This window comes from Drosophila suzukii, chromosome X, assembly GCF_043229965.1.
Source record: "Drosophila suzukii chromosome X, CBGP_Dsuzu_IsoJpt1.0, whole genome shotgun sequence".
NCBI classification, from domain to species: Eukaryota; Metazoa; Arthropoda; class Insecta; order Diptera; family Drosophilidae; genus Drosophila; species Drosophila suzukii.
In genome coordinates this window covers 13,217,362-13,238,572 of record NC_092084.1, presented here as the reverse complement: position 1 = coordinate 13,238,572, position 21,211 = coordinate 13,217,362, and the positions used below count along the sequence as shown (strand labels likewise).

Genomic DNA, 21,211 nt, shown 5'->3' with positions numbered 1-21,211 from the left:
AATTTCGCATGAGTAAGCTGCAGAACCAACCGGATGGCCCGCGAAATTGTGCTAAATGAACTTAGGCGTAAATGAAGCTCCGTCTCCTCCGTATGCTATATGCTATATTGCCATGGCTATAGCTACATATGTGTATGCTGTTAATAGTTAATCGGCCTGCTCGAGTTATATATTTACAAGATAGGGTTACGAATACGGTTGCGGTTGCGATTACAGGACGAAGCGGCGCGATTTTCGAGCACCAAACTCGCATCGTGGTGTATTACAGATTCAGTCGTTCGCGGACAGTGCGTTTCGTGGCCGTATGGCTGCGGCTCGCACTGTGCAGTACATAATATTTGAGTGTATATTTCGCTTTTAGTGACTTAAACATAATTGTTTCATTAGACTTTGTTTAGTAACTTAGTGTTATTGCTGTTAATTATCGGCTCAAGTGGCTTGGATTTCTGTTTTCTGTTCGGTTTGTCAGTTTAATGGCAAATGGTTGTCTGCACTTTTAGGTTTGCATATAAATATATATAGTTAGTACATAGAATACTTTATGAATTACTTAGTTCTGGAATGCTTCGACTCGCTTACATTTGGGATACGGGAAGGAATGTTTACAATTCTTACATGGTTAATTACAATCTTTTCTTGGGGAGCAGAACTCGAAATTGGCACTGAAATGTTAAGTATTTGTTATTCCTATAAGTACCGCTCTACTCCTCTCTCTTTCTTTCCGGCTCTTCCCATCTCTTTCTCTGTCTATTTGAACTTATCCAAGAATCATTGGGAAGTGGAAGGAAATGTTTGCCATTTTGCTTAGAACTAAAGTTGCATTCATGGGCGTTGTTAAATACTTGTTGCTCTTAAGTACGACTACAGGTAAGTGGGCTGCATATAAAATACAATTAAATATAGGTTACCATGGAACTAAAATGTTAAACAAAATAATACAACAGACCCTGTTTCGCGTTTTCGATTCGGAATCAGATTAGAGGTATAAATATGATATTGCAAGGAACTATGCTAAAATAAAAGTGGGGTTTAAACCCTAGATAACCATATGTTGTCCAGGTTTAAAACATACTTTCAATTTGACATGCGGACGAGGAAATGGCTTCAAACTTATTGAAAGCGAAGTCTTTTGGTTTTGTGAAGTTAAAAACTGTTTAATTAAGACTAAGCTTCAACCGAATCGAATTGCAAATAGGGCTGAACATCGAGTGAGTCTTAAAGTAGGATTAAGAAAGCTAACTAAGCTGCCTGGGTTGCTGGCAATTTAAAGACGTTACAGTTGCAGTTTCAGTTACGCGTAAAACTATTTGACATAGCGACCACGCCCACGGCCACGTCCGCGCCCCCGACCGCGGCTCTTGGCCCTGGGCCAGTCCTTGTCCTTGTCCCTCTCCCAATCCCTATCTCACAGACTGCTACGACCCGATCGCCCGACAGCGCCGACGGCTCCATTGGGTCGATTGTGCCGACGCTTGTGCAGATATAGACCGGCCGCTTGGGCGAACGCTGATCCGCAGATCTGGCACACATAGCGCTTGACCTTGTCGTGGATCTGCTTATGGTTTTGCAGATTCTTGGTCGACTTAAACGTCTTGCCGCAGATGTCGCACTTGAACTCCTCGTTGCTGTAGTGCTGCTTCAGGTGCTCGAACAGGCTGTTGCGCGCCACAAACGATTTATTGCACTGGGGATAGTCGCATTTGTAGCACCGCTCCCGCTCATCCTGGTGAACAATGCGATGGGCATTCAGATGGCCCGGCGTGGCAAAGCTGCGGCGGCACACCTCGCATCCGTAGGGCTTGGCAACGCTACTACCATCTGCTCCTCCGCCCATTGGATCCTCATCGTCGACCATGTCTTCGGGTGTCTTGGATGCCTTTGCCCCGCCTGTCCTTTTCCGACGGCTGCCGCTGCCCCTGGATTCCTCGTCTTCAGCTGCGATCTCATCATCCCCGGCACCGCCATCCATGATACTGTGATTGAGCGCCAGTGAGGGCAGGAAGAGCTCCTCGTTATGCCGCCGCAGGTGCTCATCGTAGTTGGCCTTCTCCCGGAAACTGGCCGTGCACAGTTCGCAATTGAACTTAACCTCGGCCACGCCGCCCAAGTGCAACTGCTTGTGACTATCGAACTCCTCGGCGTTGTGGAACTGAATGCTGCAAATGTTGCAGTAGTAGCCGCCGCCCAAACTGGGCTGGTGGGTGAGCATGTGGAGGTCCAGTTCCCTGAGTGTTTGCACAATGTCCGGACAGTGTGGGCACTTGAACGGCGGAATATCGTCGTCCATGAAGTGCATCTGATCGTAGTAGATATAGTTCGCGATGAATTTCTTGCCCAGGCGCTCGCTATTGAGGCGCTCCATCTTCTGCTTGGAGTAATCGAAGCGCAGCTGGGAGATGCGTTTCGAGATCTGAATGGTGGTCACGTCGATCAGCTGCTGCAGCTCGATGGCCATTTGGTGGAGTCCCTCGCCGCGTCGCTCCTTGCTGCGGTAGTCCGGATCAAAACGGTTGTAGAAGCACTGGTACCGCTTCACCATGCTCAGCAGCTTGGCCGTGGAGGTGTCATTCCAAATGGCCGAGAAGCGGCGACGATAGGAGGTTTCCTGCCGGAATGAAGAGAGTTATTGGTTGGCCATTGGACAGTCCCTTTTTCCAAACCCTTCTTACATGCACTGAAAATTCTGATTAGGATTTTATGGATGGCATTTTGAGGTAAGGGAAAGATACTCTACTATTAATGTGCGTATTGAACTTAAAATCCCGATAATCAATTCATTAATTACTTTGAAAATAAACATAGATTGTTAATATTTCTTAAGCTTATTAAAGAAACGTAAGTCAAAAGAATGATTTTCATACAAGTATTAACTACATGTGAAACAACCAAACCAAAAATCAAATAAGATTGATCTTAACTGTTCTAATAAACTATTCGATTTCTACTTTCATATCCAATGAATAAAATACTATTTCTTTAACTTTAAAAAGTAAAGGAACGTCATCTCAATGGAAATTTGCTATTGAAGGCGCCTCCCATGTTTATGTTAATTAATCCGCTGACTCTCGTTCGTTCCATTCATCCCCCAGCCAACAAAATCGATTACAAGGGAGGACCACTAACCTTTACAACCGCATCGGACATCTTGTCGTTGTAGCTGTACACCTCGTTGAGGAAGTGCAGCTCCTTGAAGTACCACAGCGTACTGATGTTGGTCTTCTCCAGAGCCATGCGATTGCACTCCCGCTTGTACACCGTGCGCAGGTTGTCCCATTTTCGGGTGATGGCATCCTTGGCCAGCGAGATGTTAAAGCGGCTCTTGAACTCCAGAACAATCCAGTCGAGGAAGCGGGCGCGCTTCACGCGATCCCGAAACTGTGCATTGCCGTGGTCCCACAGAAAGGGGTTGCGCTGATACGAGTGTATGAGGAACTGGATCATCTTGCGGTCCTTGATGTGCATCGTAACCTCCCGGTCGCGCTAAGGGGTGGGAAAATAACAAAACAATCATTACAGAATAGGTATATGGACATTGGTGGGTATTAAGGGTGAAATGCATACGATTTCAAATGCTAAACTTTTATGTAGTCTTAACTAAACTAGTTAAAGGAAAATAGTTTATAGGCTTTGAGTTTACGTTCAACTAGCTCTTTTCATATTGAACTCTTGATAGATTTGAGAAAAATACAACTACTGTTTAGGTAAAAATTGAATGCAAATCAAGCTTACCCCCAGCAGAGACTCCTCCACCATCTCGTCGTAGCTGAGGAAGTCCGACTCGGGTCCGAAGCCACTTTGGGTAACGCCATCGAAGCCGCCGTAGTCCATATACTCTGCGGAATTGTCGTCCATGTAGCTGTTGTCCGGATCGCCGTAGTCGTCCAGGGAGGAGTCTCCGTCGCCGGCGATTAGTGCCTCGCTGGAGATATCCCTCTGGCGCTGTTTGGTGACCTTTTTGCGCGGTCGCGGTTTGGAACTGACCACCGGTACATCGCTCTCTGGCAGTATGGCCTCATCGTCGTCCTCGCCGGCATCGGAATCGCGCAGACGGTGCTCATCGTCGTCATCCTCATCGGCGACCACATCATCGTCGCTGCAGGGCAGCTCTTGCAGCTCCTGTTTGATGACCATCTGCGGCTCCAGCAGAGCCGTGTCCGCGTCCGTTAAGTCTTCGATCTCGTGAAAGTTGGGCAGATCCCCGTTGCGACTGGACAGGGACATGGGGTCGCCGAGATTGAAGGAGTGACGGGAGGCGGAGGCGGGATTCGCCACGGACTTGTCGCCCAGATGGACCGTCTGCATGTGCCCGATGAAGGAGTCGAAGTAGAGGAACTTCTCGCTGCAGAAGATGCATCGCAGGGCGAAGTACTGAAAGTCCTCCGTGGCCGTCACCACGCCACAGTCCTTGGTGCAGTGACGGAAAATCTCCTCGTCGTTGGTTCGTGGATACGCCAGGACACTCATCGCGCCGCCTGCGGATCCTCGTCCTGTCCGGTGCACGCTCGCGATTCAGTTGGGGCTCTTGGTTCGCTGCGCTGCGGTCGGCGCACTCGAATATCCTGCTTTATTTTTACTTTATTCCTGCCAATAAAAATTTTTTGGTGTTGGTGTTGGCGCACGGTTGCATTTTGTTTGCTTATCGCTATCGGCGCTGGACCACCCATCGATTAAAGGTCCGGTTTGTTTTGTTGTACTCGCTAGCGGGAAAGTAGCCGTTTCTGGCGGGAAGGTCCTTTGAAAACTTGCATTTAGTAGATACTGAAGGATTTCTAACAGAATTAAAGAAACAGTATATATATTTATAGAAGTAATATCATTATCATTACTTAACATTTGGGAGCACCAATTGATTATTGAAGTGCATTAAATAATCAAAATTAAGCTAAGCTTAACAAATGAGTTAACACAAGGAGTGTGTTTTTTCAATGACTAAATAGTCTACTTTATTCTGGAATGGTATTTGAGACACCAAGATTTGAACAATGGTTGAAATCTAGTTGGAAGAGATTACAGTGACACCCCTAATCTAAATCGGTCAGACTTCGCCTATCGATATCATCTTTCGGAGAGCTTAGTTGTTACTCGCCTGGTCTGGCAACTCTGTCATCTGATTTTCGGTTCTCGGTTCATTCAGCGTGTTTCGTTTTGTGCCGACTTTTTGCTTAAATTCGCTTAATAAATAAAATATCTGATTAACTACGAGACGCAATGGCTTCCATTAGCTTGCTGAACCCCAAGGCCGAGTTCGCCCGCGCCGCCCAGGCTCTGGCCATCAACATCAGTGCCGCCAAGGGATTGCAGGATGTGATGCGCACCAATTTGGGACCTAAGGGCACCGTGAAAATGTAAGTGAATGAATCTAGCCTCTATTAGCGCTCCCTTTAGTTTGCATAAGCAGTTTTAGTTAAAATTCTAGTTAATATGCACAAAAACATGCATTTTGGCCACAGCTGCGGCGACGGCAAGTTTGAGGTTAGAGCTGAACTAGCGGCATGCGTCATCGCAAGAGAAAGAGAGAGAATGTTGCAAGTTTACTCCAAAAAGCTTAAAATTTAGGTGTTTTTATTTAATTAAGGGAAGAATCTTCAATGAAAGTGGGCTTGCGCGGCCCTATTCCAGTGAGAAATGTAGCCAAAGTTGTAAATCAACATCCGAGTGATTCAAAAAGAGAGAAACAGGCGTGACTCGCGACTCACGCGCTGTGCGAGAGAAAAAAAGCAAAACATGCACTAATTCTAGAAACTTCGCAGGTTGGTCTCTGGCGCTGGCGACATCAAGATCACCAAGGACGGCAATGTGCTGCTCCACGAGATGCAGATCCAGCATCCCACTGCCTCCATGATTGCCAGGGCCAGCACTGCCCAGGATGACTCCACCGGCGATGGCACCACCACCACGGTGATGCTCATTGGCGAGCTGCTGAAGCAGGCGGACATCTATCTGTCCGAGGGTCTGCACCCGCGCATCATGACCGAGGGATTCGAGAAGGCCCGCGACAAGGCTCTGGAGGTGCTCGAGAAGGTCAAGGTGCCCGTGGAGATCAACAAGAAGAGCCTGGTGGAGGTGGCCAACACGAGCCTGAAGACCAAGGTGCATCCCTCCCTGGCCGATCTGCTCACCGATGTCTGTGTGGATGCCGTTCTGACCATTGCCAGTGCTGACAAGACCAAGCCCGTCGATCTGCACATGGTGGAGCTGATGGAGATGCAGCACAAAACCGATATCGATACTCAGCTGGTGCGTGGTCTGGTCCTGGACCATGGTGCACGCCACCCCGATATGCCAAAGCGTCTGGAGAACGCCTACATTCTTACGGCCAACGTCTCGCTGGAGTACGAGAAGGCGGAGGTCAACTCGGGCTTCTTCTACAAGACCGCCGAGGAGCGTGAAGCCTTTGTGCGCGCCGAGCGTGACTTCATCGACCAGCGTGTGAAGAAGGTGATCGATCTGAAGCGCTCTGTGTGCGATGGGACCGAGAAGACCTTCGTTTTGATCAACCAGAAGGGCATCGACCCCATTTCCCTGGATGCCCTGGCCAAGGAGGGCATCCTGGCCCTGCGTCGTGCCAAGCGCCGTAATATGGAGCGTCTGGCCCTGGCCTGCGGTGGCACCGCCATGAACTCCTTCGACGATCTGCAGGAGGAGCACTTGGGCTACGCCGGCGTGGTCTACGAGCATGTGCTGGGAGAGAACAAGTACACTTTTGTGGAGGACTGCAAGAACCCGCTGTCGGTCACGATCTTGATCAAGGGTCCCAACAAGCACACGATCACCCAGATCAAGGATGCCATCAGGGACGGTCTGCGTGCCATTAACAACACCATTGCCGACAAGGCCCTGGTGCCCGGAGCTGGTGCATTTGAGGTGCGCGCCTACAACGAGCTGGTCGCCTTCAAGGAGACCATCAAGGGCAAGTCCCGCCTGGCGGTGCAGGCCTTCGCCGATGCTTTGCTGGTCATTCCCAAGACCCTGGCCGTGAACAGCGGCTACGATGCCCAGGACACCATCGTCAAGCTGACTGTGGAGGATCGTCTCAGCCCCGAACTGGTCGGCCTCGACCTGGCCACCGGCGAGCCCATGAAGCCCGTGGATCTGGGCGTCTACGACAACTACATCGTTAAGAAGCAGATCCTCAACTCCTGCTCCATCATCGCCAGCAACCTGCTTCTTGTCGACGAGGTGATGCGTGCGGGCATGACAAGCCTCAAGGGCTAGACCCTTCCATTTCACCCGATTCATTCACCCTAACCAAGTTAATGCAACGCCTGCTCTTAAACCCGCGTCTCCTAAAACACCACAACCAAAATAAACCCACAAAATTGGGAAATACACGAACTCGGAATAGTTGCGGCTGCAAGTATTCACAAACAAATATAAAATCATACACAGCTCTATACTTATCGCTAATGTATTTTCTATTTTTATTGCAACTAATGTTTACTTACTACAAACCATTGGTTTAAAAATAAAAACTAAAATTGAAACTTAAGGTAAAATGCCTTTAAAATAAAGGGACTACACATAAAAAAAATTGGGGAATGTTTTTAATGTTTATTTGAATTTTTATTGGTATTTTTTAAAATAAAAAACCAACCACTAATGATTGACAGCCAATCTATTCATTTCCATAATTTATTAAATATTCCTTAAAATTAATTATTTAATTTTTGGAACCTTAATATGGAATCGGTTGACTCTCGCTCTCCTTTTAACAGAAATGTTAAGCTACGAAGGTTTTCTAACCTTTCTGTTAAGAACAAGTTTAAGCTTAACATTAGTGATGTGGCAATAGCATCACATAATACATCGATGTATCCAGAGTTTTCAAATCATCGATGGTTTTCCACCTCTATGTCAACAGTTGGTCGCTTTCGCTGGAAATTAAAGTAAAGTAGTTTCGGTTTCTGTGCATATACACGATTTTGTGAACATGATATCGGCAACTTGTGTAGCCCCTGTGAACATAGCCCTGATAAAGTATTGTGAGTACAAAATTCAGATCAAGTTACAAGGTATGTAGTCTAAGGAACCTTCTGTTGTTATAGGGGGAAAGCGGCACGAAGATCTAATACTGCCCGTCAATGATTCCATTAGCATGACTCTTAGCACAGACGAGGTAAATATTACCAAAATATAATAACGATCCTGTAATTATTCATTTTTTAACGAAATATTCGGAAAGTTTATTAAATAATATGATATATCTTTAATAGCATAGAGTAAAGAGCCGGTTCAAATTTCCCCGCAAAAGTAAATAACTTAAAAACTTTCTATTTGCGGATTGGGAATATCCCAGAGATTTTCACTTTTCTTCGAATTTTCTTTGTCTGAAATAATGAACAAGCCTTTTATTTTAGTTTTGAATAAGTAATTGAATTCTGAAAAGTATTGAAAACTTTACTTTCAAATCTGGTGAATATTGAGTATAAAGTTTGAAAGAAATTATTTATATTTCAAGACAAGAAAAATAGTAAATGAATAGTTACACTTAGACAGTTAACTAGAGAGTAATATTTTAAAGTATGTTCCCAAAGCTGTGCGCCAAGACAACAGTAACTGCTTCGGAATCGTTTGAAACCAATCGAATGTGGTTAAATGGGGAAGAGGTGCCTTTCGAAGGAAGTCCACGCCTGCAGCGCTGTTTAAAAGAAGGTGAGCTCTTAAGTGTGTATACTAAAGATCCTTCTATAATGTTTACTATTTATATGTAAAGTTCACCGACTGGCTGTGGCGAATGGATCCCAGAAGGTTCCCCCATCCTGGAAGATTCACATCGCATCGGTTAACAATTTTCCCACGGCTGCTGGACTTGCTTCCAGTGCCGCTGGCTATGCCTGCCTTGTGTACTCCCTATCCCGACTGTACGACATCCCGCTAAACGAGGAGTTGACCACTGTGGCCCGGCAGGGCAGTGGATCAGCCTGTCGCAGCTTGTATGGCGGATTTGTCCAGTGGCACCGGGGAGCCCTGGATGATGGCAGCGATTCGGTGGCCAAGCAGATAGCTCCCTCAAGTCACTGGCCCAATATGCATGTACTCATCTTGGTGGTTAATGATGAGCGAAAGAAGACTGCCTCCACAAAGGGAATGCAACAGGCTGTGAAAACCTCGCAATTAATCAAGCACCGTGTGGATAAAGTGGTTCCCGAGAGGATCACCCAATTGAGGGAAGCAATCGCGAACCATGACTTCCAAACATTCGCCGAGATCACGATGAAGGACTCCAACCAGTTCCATGCCATTGCCTTGGACACGTTTCCACCATGTGTGTATATGAACGATGTATCCCACAGGATAGTATCTTTCATCCACGATTATAACGAGATAATGGGAGGCTATCACGCTGCTTACACTTTTGATGCTGGTCCAAATGCCTGTCTATACGTTTTGGAGGAAAATGTTCCGCATCTGCTGGATGCAATTCAGAAAGTGTTCCCAAGCGATTCATTTGATAGTGACACATACCTACGAGGTCTCTCTGTTCCAAAGGTTGATAAAAGTCATAAAATTGACCCTGCTCAAAGAAACAAAATCGATTCGCTAGATATTATTGCAAAAAATGCCTTTAGATATATAATACACACAAAAGTTGGTGAAGGTCCAAGAGAATTAAGCGCTGATAATAGTTTATTAATAAATGGACTTCCTTTGGAAAAAGAAAAATAGTTTTCTAAATGAAAATTTTAAAATCCAAATCCAATCTAATTTCCAACAAAAGTTTTTTTTATACATGTCATGAACTTTGGTGCTTTGTTTCTTGCTTAAATATCATAAAACTTCATACTTATAAAACTATTTATTTAATTTATTTATATTTTTGTAAGAATTCCCTTGAACAAATAATTTTCATGATCAAATAAAATGTTATGAAAACTGAAACTTGAATTTCCAATGCAAATCAGTAAGTATAATCATTTGAAATCTGTGAAATGGTAAAGAAAGAGAACACAAAAGCCAGTCTTTTAAAAAAAACCATACAAAAGCTGCATCTTTACAATAGATGAAATGAGCAGTCTATTCATGTTTTAAAATACATGTTTTTTTATGCACATATATAAAACACTGCATAAAGTAAACAGAAAATATTTTACAAATTGTTTATTACAATGGTTAGTGCTCACAAAAAAAGATGTACTTACCTGACTTCTAAAAAAGGTGATCCTAAATCAAGCTAAAATGGTTAGAATATTAAATTTTGTACCTTGCAAAGTACTCAATAAAATTCCCATATATTTTTTGTTTATATGAAAATCCTAACAATCAAACAACTTTTTCAACATTCTACGTTTTCTTTGCCTTGCTAAGAAAATATTTATTATTCTTTCATTTTTTTTTGTTTTTGATATGATATATGGCAGACTTCAGTTTAAAGTTTACATTTTAAAAGTGTTCGAAGCACTGCTATTTATTTTTATACAATTGTATATGTAGTAGATATTAGATACGATGTAATTCATTTTTGCACAAATTACGTGAATTATGTATAAATAAGCAACAAATGAAGAGCGTAACAATTAGTAAATAAATCTTTGCAGTTGCACTGAGTTTATACTCCTTATTAAATAATTAAAAATAAGTACATTGTATGGTCATGGTATTATAAAGGTTAACATATTTATAAGGTAAGATTGTGGTTTTTCCTGGTTTCCAGCATAAAATAAAATGCATTTCATGTAAAACCCCAAGGGCGCATACTCAGAATTAGTTTTTTTACACAACGATTATTTTCAGATTTCCTAACTTTCATATTAATTGTATCTACCGACGAATCGAATGCAAAAAAATACGGGAGAACTCTACAAAAATGATAATCTAATGGTGAGGCTTCAAGTGTTCCACATAGTTCTCCGGAATGAGTCCTGTTTTGCCATTTAGTGTACCCTGCAGCCAGCCGGGTTCGTGGGAATACCGAACTGCAAGGAATTGAATATATATATTATAAACATTTGGACTAATAAATGTATCATCAACTTACCATTGGTAATTATTTGGTTGGGCTCAAAGGAAAGCTCCCCCTCACTTTCGCCCATGCAAGCATAAAGTGTGCGCACGCGTCTATGATAAAGATAAGCAATTTTAGTTAATGTGACTATTTAAGATTATAAATTATATACTTACGCTGTGCCCGTTGACAAATCACGTTTTATTTGGTTGATGTCACGATTACGATGCATTTTGCTGGGCGGATATTCGGAGCTTTCGTTGGTGGAGCCGCCGCAGCTGAGACTAACCACCGAGGGCAACGTTGTGGCCGCCACGACCTCATCGCAGACGCTTGCCCCGAGATGTGGCGACAACGATGAGTTCTGCGACGTTATCATGGCATAGTCATTGGAGTTCCGTGCGCCCAAGTGCTGACCCACATTCCCGCTGTTGCTGTTTGCCGCAATGGAGCCACCACCGCCCAAGCCATTGTTGGAAGAAAGTGAATCACATACGCTGTCGTTGGAGCTCGATGTTGATGTGGGCATCAGGGGTGAATAGTGTTTGGTCTGGCCGTAGGAGTGCAGACCCCGTTGGACGGGCGGATGCTGCTGTGGACCACTGGCACTGCCCAGGAATCGCTCCTTTCGCATCGCAGTATTTGGCGGGGAAACATTATTTAGACTAATCCGATTGCTGGAGGCAGCACCACCAGCAACACTCGAGGTGTTTGTATAGATGTGATTGCTGGAGCCGGACTGGGTCACTGGAGTGGCCGTGGTCATTAGGTACTCGGGATGTCGAAAGTTGGTCGTGCTGCTCACGGGGACGGCATGATGCGATTGTAACGTCACACCGCCATTGTTGGCACTTATAATACCATATTCGGGCGCCACATCGGTGTCGGTACACGAGCTGGGCACATAGCGCCGTGTGCTTGCCTCATTCTTCGATATTGTGTGCAGATTATTGATGCTCCCCACGGTGGGCGACAGTATGCCATTGAGCATGTGCATCGGCGGGGACAGGGATATGCACCCGGCACCGCCCGAACTGTTCATCACGGTCGATCCAAGCGCATAGTTGTCGCCATTTGGAATATTCTGCAGGCTCGACGACATGGTGGGCTCTGTACAATTGGATTTGTTGACCACCCGATAGATCTTTTGCTGGTTCAAGAACATCGGATTCGCTGCCGTAGTACTGCTACTAGTGCTACCCATGGCACCCGTTGAGGCGGCCTTTCCTATTTGAGAGGCACGCGGCATTCTAGTCGGCGGACTGCTGCGACTGGGGTACATGATACTGGGTGCTTTCGTCGCATCCGGCAGCTTGACATCAGCGCTCGGTTTGTTCTTGAAAATCCTCTCGTAGTTATCAATCAGAATGTTGATCACGATGTTGTTAAACTTTATGTCCAGGATGGCGGCCACCGATTCCTCGCGAGGGCGCAATAAAGTGGGTCCGAAAACCACTCCCAGATTAAATACCGACATTTTGTTCTTTTCGTACTTGCGTGAAACGCTGTAAATAAAGCAATATGTGAAATAATGCATCGAAACATTAAATCAAACAATTACTTACTCTGTCAAATGGCATATTACCATATCCAGCATTTGAAAATTAGGCTGTGGTAATTTGTAGACCAGCTTGTGCACCTCATTCACCCGTTGATTCAGGGTTTCTTGCTCTAAAAAAGGGGTTTCGTATTATTTGCAAATAGAGTAGGCCATTAAGTGCTTACTTGCTGCTTCGATGAAATCACTATGGTATTGATAGGTCATCAATGGCTCATTCAGATTTCGCAGATACATTTTCAGGGCACTCGCTATGGTGTTGCTTTCCATTAAATCCCGGTACTTATCGTCTATAAATACATCATCGCTCTCCTTTTGATTGAGACCCAGTGCCAACAGCTTGCTGATTTTGGTTCCCACACCACTTTTTCGGTAGATTCCCTCGTCCTCGAGACCACGGATCTCTAATACTTGAATGCAGCGGCGGATGAACATGAATCCGGCTTCATCCAGATGATATGCCTCGCTGACTTTGATTTTACCGGGAGCCAGATATGTCTTTGTAAGGAAGATAAAAGATGTAATATAAGATATTACACAATTTAACCAAGTTTTAATGACTTACCGGCTCCGTGCCATCCATAGCGCTAATCCAATAGCGATGATCCTTTTCGCTTAAAGCCTGAAATGTATAAACGACTCCCGGTTTCTCCTTGAAGGTCAAATCGAAGCAGAACCGCTTCTCGAACTCGGAGGCCCTTCGCTGGCAGGAGAAGAGTGTAAGTTTCTCATCATCTCGCGCCTCGGGTCTTGTGAAATTGTGATTCATCTGATTGAACTGCAGCATGGTGAATTCCCGCTTCTGCTTCTTGAATGTACAATAGTATTTTGTCCATGTGGCTTTGAATGGCTCTAAAAGGGAGATTTTCAGAATGGAACCTATAATTCGTTCGCAATGAAGAATTAGTTAAAGGCAGTGAATTTTGTTATTATTACATTATTTTAACCTTTTTAATAAAAAAAGGCTTTAGCTACGAGAACTACTTGAATTTCGTTAAATTTTTCTAAGAATAATATATGATTTATATATTATTATCGAATGGCTATCAAGTATTATCGGTTTAGCAGGCCAGATAATCGAAATGATAACTGTAATAATAAATGAAAAATCCCTGCAAACAAGGCAGTCAGTCCCAAACCAGAAAACATATTAATCTTATAAATGGGAATATAGATAGCAACACGTACTTTTCTCCATTAAAAATAAGTAGCCCCGCTTTGTGAAAATTTCTTCGGGCTTCTGCGGATAAGATGTATTAGAAAATTATGTTATAGGTAAACTTAATTCACTTACTGTGCGTTTTTCCATGTACTTTGTTTTTAATTCAGTAACTTTTTCGCGTGCCTCTTCGAAATTCTCCCGAGTCTAAAAAACAGGTAAGAGAATATGTTAGTAAAAAGTTTAAAATCATTATGATATTATTGAGAACTCACCTTCTGCACCTTGTGCCTCAAGTCCTGCAGGTAATCGCGATGATCCTCCGCCTGCTCATGGGCCGTGTGATAGAAAACCAACCAGCCGGAAATAAATGCGAGCAGTATCTCAACAAATTCGAATTTGATTCGTTCCTGCACTTCCTGAATGCGCAACACATAGCTCAGCGATTCCTGGATGTACTCGCGTTCATGCATGCCCAAACTAGCATCAGCCTACAAAAGAAACCCATCCTCATAATGTTAATACTATATCTTAAAATATCATATCATCATCTTAAACTACATATAGAGAACCCCAGTGTTTCCCCATTCAGTGCAAGAAATAATACAACCATATCCACGCAAAAATCCATTACTTATGGATAATTCATCGAAGATGTAGCAATAAAAATGTCTAAAGAATTAGATTCTTTCTACACTATGAACTTCAAAACGATTAAATTCAAATTTAAAGAACTTTCGTGAGACAACATATGGTATTTTGTGTATCGAAGCGTAGTGATTTCTTATGAAATTTTCAAAAAGGAGATTACCTTTCCCACATTCGTTTCATTTCTATAAATTCCTAAGAAATTGCATTTGCAATTTTGTGTTGCATTGTTGTTGTATACAAAATATCTTCATTTAAACATTAATTTTTTGGTTGGGCTATTGGCGAATTTCAGTGGACTTACCTCCTGAATGGTGTTTTCGGGCTTTTTAGTTGACATATTCAGAAAACGCTCCTGCGACTGACAAAATTTCTCCGTTTTCTTATCAAATTTCTTTTTGTTTTCTTTGACGCCACCAATTTGCTTTTTTCGAAAATCCTCCAGTGACTCAATAATATGTTTATCAGCAAGCGTTAGCTAAGTAATAGATTGTGCAGATGAAAAAAAAAGCAATTTCGGAATATGATTACGCAGTGGCGGATCCTAGCAAAATTTTCTTTTGGGGAAAGTACGCCGTTTCAAGAACTTAGGTTCTGATCCTGATCCGCCACTTTTTCTTTTTCGACTTACCATTTTTTCGCGCTCGTCTTCAATATTGCCAATAATAGCACCAAAGCGTTTTAGGCTTTCGCAAATGACATTCTCATCGTCGGTCTGAGCAGTGCCTATGCACTCAAAGTTAAAGTCGGTAAGTAAAATGGCCAATTGTTTCATTCTAGTGGACAGCACTGAAAAAATATCAATTACAATTTGATAGGATATTAAAATAAATATAAAAATAAAAATTCAAGGGAAGCACTTAAGGCAAACACATAATATAATATAATATATTGATTGTTTTAATTTTTATAAATAGGAATCTAGTTTTTTTAGTTGTCAAAAGCAGGCAGCTACGCAATATACTTCTCGCATAGTATTCATATCGCAAGCAACAGTAACATCGACTCTATTCAACACGAAAACTTAAAGGATGAATAAAACGCGCCCCTATTTGTCTAAGGTCTCGACCGACTTCAAACCGCCTGACCATAACAGGTAAGATAAACTTAAGACATCTTTTGGTGTTTAATAATATTCAATTCTAACTTTTCATGGTATTTGGAAGACTGTCCAAAGCGGAAAGGCTGTTGGTTCAGTTTGCAAAAGAAACCGAAATGCTGGATGACGAGGTTCAACTTCCTGAAAGTGAAACAATTGGAAATGAATCACTTGAGAATGAATCTGTCCAGAATAAACCTCATGAGAATGAATCTCACGAGAATGAACCTGTCGAGAATGAACCTGTCGAGAATGAACCTGTCGAGAATGAACCTGTCGAGAATGAACCTGTCGAGAATGAACCTGTCGAGAATGAACCTGTCGAGAATGAATCTCCTGAGGTTGAATCTCCTGAAAATGAGCATGAACCTTTTGAGAATGACTCTCTTGAGAATGAATCTATTGCGAGTGAAGTTTTTGAGAATGAACGTATTCAGAAAGAACTTTTTGAGAACAGTCTTTTTGCGAATGAACCTTTTAAGAATGAAGGTCCCGAAGATGAAACTTCTGAAGACGACGATGATGGTTTCGTCACACTATCCCATAACATAAAACCTGAATATATTTTAATGGAGTACATTCAGAAAACCGAATTTGCTGATATTATTATCACTATTGGCGATCATTCGTTCTTGTGTCATTCGGTTGTACTATGTATTTACTCGGAGCTTCTGCTCACGAAAATCTTAGAGTTACCCATAGGCGAAGATAAAATTGTGTTCGACGAAGTGGAGTTAACTCCAGAGGGTTTCAGCGACGTGTATGAATGGATGATATCGTCAGATGGCACACCGGATCAGAGTAACCTCCTCGACATGTTTAGGACTGCGTATTATCTGGAAATAACCGAGCTGCTCAATATTTGCTGGGGAATTCTGGATAATCATGTGTATGATGAATTCTCAGCGTTTCACGTTCTGTACGAATTGCGAGGGGCCACTGAACTAGATGAAGTTTTCGAAACAATGTCAAGCCGTGTTTCCAGAGTAACTATGGCAGTTTTAGCGAGCCGGGAATTCATGAGCCTCGCTGAGGTACAAGTGTGCCACTTGCTAAAGTCAAGTAGTCTGTCAGTCAACTCGGAAACAGAGGTAGGCTTTATAGCAGGGATTTTTAGCTTTAATAATGTAAAAATGATATACTACCAAGAATTTTCCTTTTATACATATTCTATAGTAGACAAGGTAAATTAAAATTGCTTGATTTAAGTGTAACAATGTATAATAATGATATAATACTCATATTTTTTATCTCATTCACTTATAAATAAGGTGTGAGAAATGTAAATATTTTTTTCCAGACAGTAACTGGTCTACATAGAATAGTTATTTGATCTTTGCATCTATTTATTGTTTTGTACTGAAAGTTAATTTTTCCCAACAGATTTTATATGGAGCTTTATCGTGGCTTCTATATGGCTGGCCAGAACGCCGTTCAAGCACTACTACGGTTTTGAAAAACATTCGGTATTCCTTCCTCTCGCCCACAATGTTGAGCAAGTTTAAGGCACTGGAACAAAACGAAATAGGACCTTTTAGTGAAGTTCTGGAGGAGTTCAGTCAGTCCCCCGACTTTATGCCACTCGTTCGGGATGGACTGTTCAACAGCAGTTTGATAATAACCGTTTACAATGATCCCAGTTGCATCGATGATAATGTTGAATACAAACAAGTAAAGGCGCTGGAGCCTCGCAGTTGGATAAATGATCTTTCGTGCGAATACCATCGGCCCGTGACCAGGATGTGTCCAAATATGCGTTACATATCGTTTGAAGAATTTAGTGATTACCTGGAAATCCTGAGTGAAGGACGACATGATTTCGACAAGGACATACAGTATCCCGATGATAAAAAGTATGGAGAACAAAATCCCGAATGGCAGATGAAGCAAGATATCAATAAGATATCGCTTTTCACTCGGGTAATGTCTGTCGATGAGGATGAGTACATCAAAGAGCTGAAAGACGACTGTTATCGAGATCACTACGACTCTCATCGATCACGAGACTTGAGCCAGATTGTAGATAATATTGAGTTAAGAGGCCTTCCTCGTGAGAAATACGACTATTATCAAACATATGATTATAGCCAGACGGATGAAACTAGTGAGTTAGGAAGCCCTACCCCAAGAAATTCATCGACCTTTTAAATTTAAATCTCCCTTGTCATATATATGCCTTATATTTTTGCTACAAATAAACCATCCTGTCTATATTGTTTAGTTGAAAACGTTTCCTGCTCCTTTTTAATTAACCAGTAACGTTGAATATTAATATTTGTTACTTACTTTTTGCCGCACTCATAAGATCTTTGACCTCTTTGATTATTCGTTTTATTTGATGACTAGTGTGGTCCAGTTCCTTTTCATGTCGATTTAAATTTTCGCGAAAGTCCGGACTGTCGACGATGCATTCTTCAAACTCCAGTGGCTCCAAGCCGCGGCGTATATTTTTGCCGCCGCCCATTGTGTTTGCTTTTGGTTTCAATAATATTGAAGATTTTCTGGCCTTAGGTTCCTCAGGTTATTTCAGGCTCACTTTGTGTTTTCACGGAGTGGAGTTCTTCCTCAGTTGCCAATATATTGCGTATACTTGCCAAGCGTTCAAACGTTTGAAACATTTACAGGAAGAATTACTCCTTTTAAAATATTGGCCTTTTAATGTAAATACTGCTTTTCAGTAGGTGGACGATACATTTTGGAATTCCTGTGAATATAACTAATATGAAATTAATTTGTAGTCCACTTTTATAAAGGCGAAGTTGTTAATAATCATTATTATTAATTATTAATTATAATCATACATTTTTGTATCTGATATGCTGGGATAAAACGGTGAATCCGCTAGCCCTACACGATGCAGATCTATAAAAACTTTCTATTAAATAGTAAAAATATCACTCCATGTTTTTGTTTTAAAAAATTTATTGACAATAATTTACGAGGAAATCAAGGTCTTTAGGGTTGGTCCTTATAATAAAAATACTATACACTCTTTTTAATATATAGATCCTCAGCACTTTCTCTTCTATAGGTTTTATTTGCCGTAAAAACAATATTAAAAACATTTTTTAGATCACTACGTTATTGCCTATGGATCACGTCGGGGTCACCGAAATAATAGACAGTGATTAATAGCTGTCAATTAACAATTTACGATTTATTGATGCTATAGGTCAATTTATTTTTGGACACGCAAGGCGTGATTATTGCCGGATAGGGAAAAATTCGATTTATGGGCGGATCCCATATAATCTACTCTCAACTGGGGAAATAAACAAAAGATCAAAAAAATTCTGCGAAAAAAATAAAGCACAGATTATATAAAGAGATTAATAAGACCGATGCGCTCAGATAGCAATTGGGTAGTCACCAACTAACTTTCATCGCGGGCGGACGCCTGTTTTTTTCTTATCGCCAGGGTACCGAAAAACACCCACACTTTGGCAAACTGCTTATCTCATTCGAATATAGAAGCGTCTACCAAAAACAAGTTTAAATACACTTGCGAACACTTTCCTATCAGAATCAAACTAGCCACCAAGCTGATAAGTCCCCCACCATTACATAAATACAAAAACCGACATTGCAAATTGAGATAATTTCCAATCAACATGCGAAAAAGTTCCCTTCCCATGAAAAATGATTTTGAAAATAGATTGGGGGTTCAATTTAAAGAAAATTAATAAAAACGTCAATCCTTATCGGATCTTAAGATAGGCATAAACAAAAAACCAAATGTAACTTGTTTATTAATGAGTATTGATAAGGAATAACTCAAAAACATCATATATATTCTCCCCCTCAAAAAGAACACACCCATAGATATTGCATCCATTAATGATAGTGTTGGTAAACATCCTGCGGCAATTTCATCCGGCTCGAAGGACCACAGATCTATTTACCCCTAATTAAATTCTTAAGAAAGCTAATTTTATATCAAAATGCTAATTAAAATTAAGTGGTCAAACCTGAATAATAATATAAATGAAAACATTGTAGAGTAGGCCCTAACTTTGAAATAAATTATATACATCTAAACAAGCACAACTGTTGCTTTTGCCTTAAGGTTTGAGCTTTAGTTATTCTTACAATTTTAAGTTATGGTGGTCTTTTAGGGCTTTAAAAACACTCAAGCATTCCGCCTTTTAATTTATCTTATCGCTCTCCATAGTTATACCAGCTTAGAGTTGTTCAATGTACAAATATCCACATACATACAATATGTGAACCGCCTGTCTTTTGTTTTGTTGCTAAGTATGTTGCGCACACTTCTTATTTAAAAATAACTTTAGTTTATGTTTGCTTAATGATAAATAACTCAATTGCACACTTTACAACACTGTTTACATGAACATATAGGGGAGGGGGGCGGTGAGGCTGTATCGAGAGGCGTATTTTTTTTGCATAAACTTGTTAAATTTCGATGTACATATGTAAACATTCATCTTAAAACAGGTTGCGAGGCCACTGCCACTATAATTCGGATTTCGGATTTCGGACATACGCCTGGGATGAAAGCCAACTGCAACACCAAATCCTTTGTTTATTCCGTACACATGTATTTGTTTAAAACAAAAAAAAACTAAATAACATATGTATGCATGCACATACGTAGATACACACCAGCACATATATGTAATGGAATCACAAGTAAATAAATCAAATCCTTATAGTGAACCGTTCAGCGGATCCTCAGCCCCGCAAACACTCTGCATACGACTATGACCATAGCCCATCGGAATTCACTTGTACAAAACAAAAATAAATGCTCTTAGTTACGAAAGGCGACCGTCGGTAGTTTTTCGCGTACCGCAACCGCACACACATTTGTATTCGTACCGTGTTAAAATTACTCACAGAGTAAACATTAGTGTATGAGTAATTTCCCAATGTCTAATGTTTCCCTGCTCGAATAACGCCAATTGCCCGCGTCGCGCTTTTCGTATCGGTAAACGGATATTGTTCAGCATCAATATCAATTGCACATTTCATTCCATTGTATTCTAAATGCACCACAATATATATATTACTTTGGCTGTTAAATCTCCGATTAGAAAAAAAAAATTAATGTAGGTCTGATAAAAAATACACAAGTTATCTTAACGTGCTGTTAGGCATATAAAATGTGCTGTTAAGCGCATCTAATACCGCGACTCCACCGGTACGCGTCCAGCATCTACTTGGGAAATGGTCCATAGGCATTTGCCGTGCCAACACCCACCTGTTACCTACGATACAATTATAGAAAACATCATTTTTATTACTTAAAGGATTTTTATTTGTCTATAGGCAACTAAAACTTGGCTGTCAAAGCAGATTATATGAGAAATCCTATTTATTATGTGTTTTAAGGAAACCAAACCCTTAAATGTTACAACCTTCGCGGGAATTGGAATTTCACACCTGTGGAATTGTCATTTATCCAAAAAACTGGGATGCGAACTAGCGATAATATATTGCGATATCATGCTAGAAAGAAAATTGTTTATAATTGATTATGGCTTCCCAAAATGTACGATGCTAGGACATAGTAGATATATATTTTTATAAGTCTATATCAATATTTTATTAGATGTAAAAATAACCTACACCACGTAAACGTAAAAAGATTAGAAAGATATGATTAATTATTTATCAGTCGTACTCAGGTAGTTAATTTTACGAGAAAAGTGGTCAAAAAAATTTAATCGGAGTTTCACATCTTTTAAATCTCACACATTCCGCTGTGATGAGTCTGTGCGAAAAACATATAAAGCAATCGATATGCTAGCCATAACCCAACTATCGTTACCATCGATGTTTTGC

General features: G+C 41.5%; 5 protein-coding genes across 6 annotated transcripts; 3 read left to right on the top strand and 2 right to left on the bottom strand.

The window, feature by feature from the left end:
- Positions 1-443: 443 nt before the first annotated feature.
- On the bottom strand, positions 444-4,631 carry LOC108019171 (uncharacterized). The gene is made up of 3 exons (XM_017086931.4): positions 3,730-4,631; positions 3,124-3,480; positions 444-2,605 (listed from the first exon to the last, which is right to left on the bottom strand). The coding sequence occupies exons 1-3, from the start codon at positions 4,462-4,464 to the stop codon at positions 1,406-1,408; spliced, it is 2,292 nt and encodes a 763-aa protein (XP_016942420.2). The 5' UTR covers positions 4,465-4,631; the 3' UTR covers positions 444-1,405.
- Positions 4,632-5,087: 456 nt separating this feature from the next.
- Positions 5,088-7,489, top strand: CCT6 (chaperonin containing TCP1 subunit 6). Its single transcript, XM_017086498.4, has 2 exons — positions 5,088-5,345; positions 5,751-7,489. The coding sequence occupies exons 1-2, from the start codon at positions 5,209-5,211 to the stop codon at positions 7,213-7,215; spliced, it is 1,602 nt and encodes a 533-aa protein (XP_016941987.1). The 5' UTR covers positions 5,088-5,208; the 3' UTR covers positions 7,216-7,489.
- A 334-nt stretch (positions 7,490-7,823) lies between these two features.
- Mvd (mevalonate diphosphate decarboxylase) lies at positions 7,824-9,879 on the top strand. The gene is made up of 4 exons (XM_017086592.4): positions 7,824-7,982; positions 8,046-8,116; positions 8,535-8,652; positions 8,714-9,879. Exons 1-4 carry the CDS (start codon positions 7,931-7,933, stop codon positions 9,664-9,666), a joined length of 1,194 nt encoding a protein of 397 aa, XP_016942081.2. The 5' UTR covers positions 7,824-7,930; the 3' UTR covers positions 9,667-9,879.
- Positions 9,880-10,269: 390 nt separating this feature from the next.
- Graf (GTPase regulator associated with FAK) lies at positions 10,270-20,468 on the bottom strand. Of its 2 annotated transcripts, none has more exons than XM_017086883.4 (13): positions 20,030-20,468; positions 17,693-18,122; positions 14,939-15,096; positions 14,612-14,785; positions 13,935-14,150; positions 13,795-13,866; positions 13,689-13,740; positions 13,066-13,379; positions 12,668-12,998; positions 12,508-12,613; positions 11,119-12,447; positions 10,976-11,055; positions 10,270-10,913 (listed from the first exon to the last, which is right to left on the bottom strand). In XM_017086883.4, the coding sequence occupies exons 2-13, from the start codon at positions 17,868-17,870 to the stop codon at positions 10,813-10,815; spliced, it is 3,111 nt and encodes a 1,036-aa protein (XP_016942372.1). In that variant the 5' UTR covers positions 17,871-18,122; positions 20,030-20,468; the 3' UTR covers positions 10,270-10,812. The 2 variants fall into 2 exon arrangements, with proteins under 2 accessions (XP_016942372.1, XP_016942376.1); XM_017086887.4 differs by having other exon boundaries at positions 13,066-13,352.
- LOC136117318 (kelch-like protein 6) lies at positions 15,684-17,626 on the top strand. Its single transcript, XM_065867911.2, has 2 exons — positions 15,684-16,497; positions 16,790-17,626. Exons 1-2 carry the CDS (start codon positions 15,976-15,978, stop codon positions 17,552-17,554), a joined length of 1,287 nt encoding a protein of 428 aa, XP_065723983.2. The 5' UTR covers positions 15,684-15,975; the 3' UTR covers positions 17,555-17,626.
- Positions 20,469-21,211: the final 743 nt, after the last annotated feature.

Coding starts and splice junctions, on each gene's coding strand:
- CCT6 (XM_017086498.4), top strand. CDS start 5,209: ATGGCTTCCATTAGCTTGCTGAACCCCAAGGCCGAGTTCGCCCGCGCC. Junction 5,346..5,750: donor CCTAAGGGCACCGTGAAAAT/GTAAGTGAATGA, acceptor GAAACTTCGCAG/GTTGGTCTCTGGCGCTGGCG.
- LOC136117318 (XM_065867911.2), top strand. CDS start 15,976: ATGGAGTACATTCAGAAAACCGAATTTGCTGATATTATTATCACTATT. Junction 16,498..16,789: donor CAGTCAACTCGGAAACAGAG/GTAGGCTTTATA, acceptor TTTTCCCAACAG/ATTTTATATGGAGCTTTATC.
- Mvd (XM_017086592.4), top strand. CDS start 7,931: ATGATATCGGCAACTTGTGTAGCCCCTGTGAACATAGCCCTGATAAAG. Junction 7,983..8,045: donor CATAGCCCTGATAAAGTATT/GTGAGTACAAAA, acceptor CTGTTGTTATAG/GGGGAAAGCGGCACGAAGAT. Junction 8,653..8,713: donor GCAGCGCTGTTTAAAAGAAG/GTGAGCTCTTAA, acceptor TTATATGTAAAG/TTCACCGACTGGCTGTGGCG.
- Graf (XM_017086883.4), bottom strand. CDS start 17,870: ATGGGCGGCGGCAAAAATATACGCCGCGGCTTGGAGCCACTGGAGTTT. Junction 13,380..13,688: donor CTTATTTTTAATGGAGAAAA/GTACGTGTTGCT, acceptor AACGAATTATAG/GTTCCATTCTGAAAATCTCC. Junction 12,999..13,065: donor CTATGGATGGCACGGAGCCG/GTAAGTCATTAA, acceptor TTCCTTACAAAG/ACATATCTGGCTCCCGGTAA.
- LOC108019171 (XM_017086931.4), bottom strand. CDS start 4,464: ATGAGTGTCCTGGCGTATCCACGAACCAACGACGAGGAGATTTTCCGT. Junction 3,481..3,729: donor TGGAGGAGTCTCTGCTGGGG/GTAAGCTTGATT, acceptor CCCACCCCTTAG/CGCGACCGGGAGGTTACGAT. Junction 2,606..3,123: donor TGTCCGATGCGGTTGTAAAG/GTTAGTGGTCCT, acceptor TCATTCCGGCAG/GAAACCTCCTATCGTCGCCG.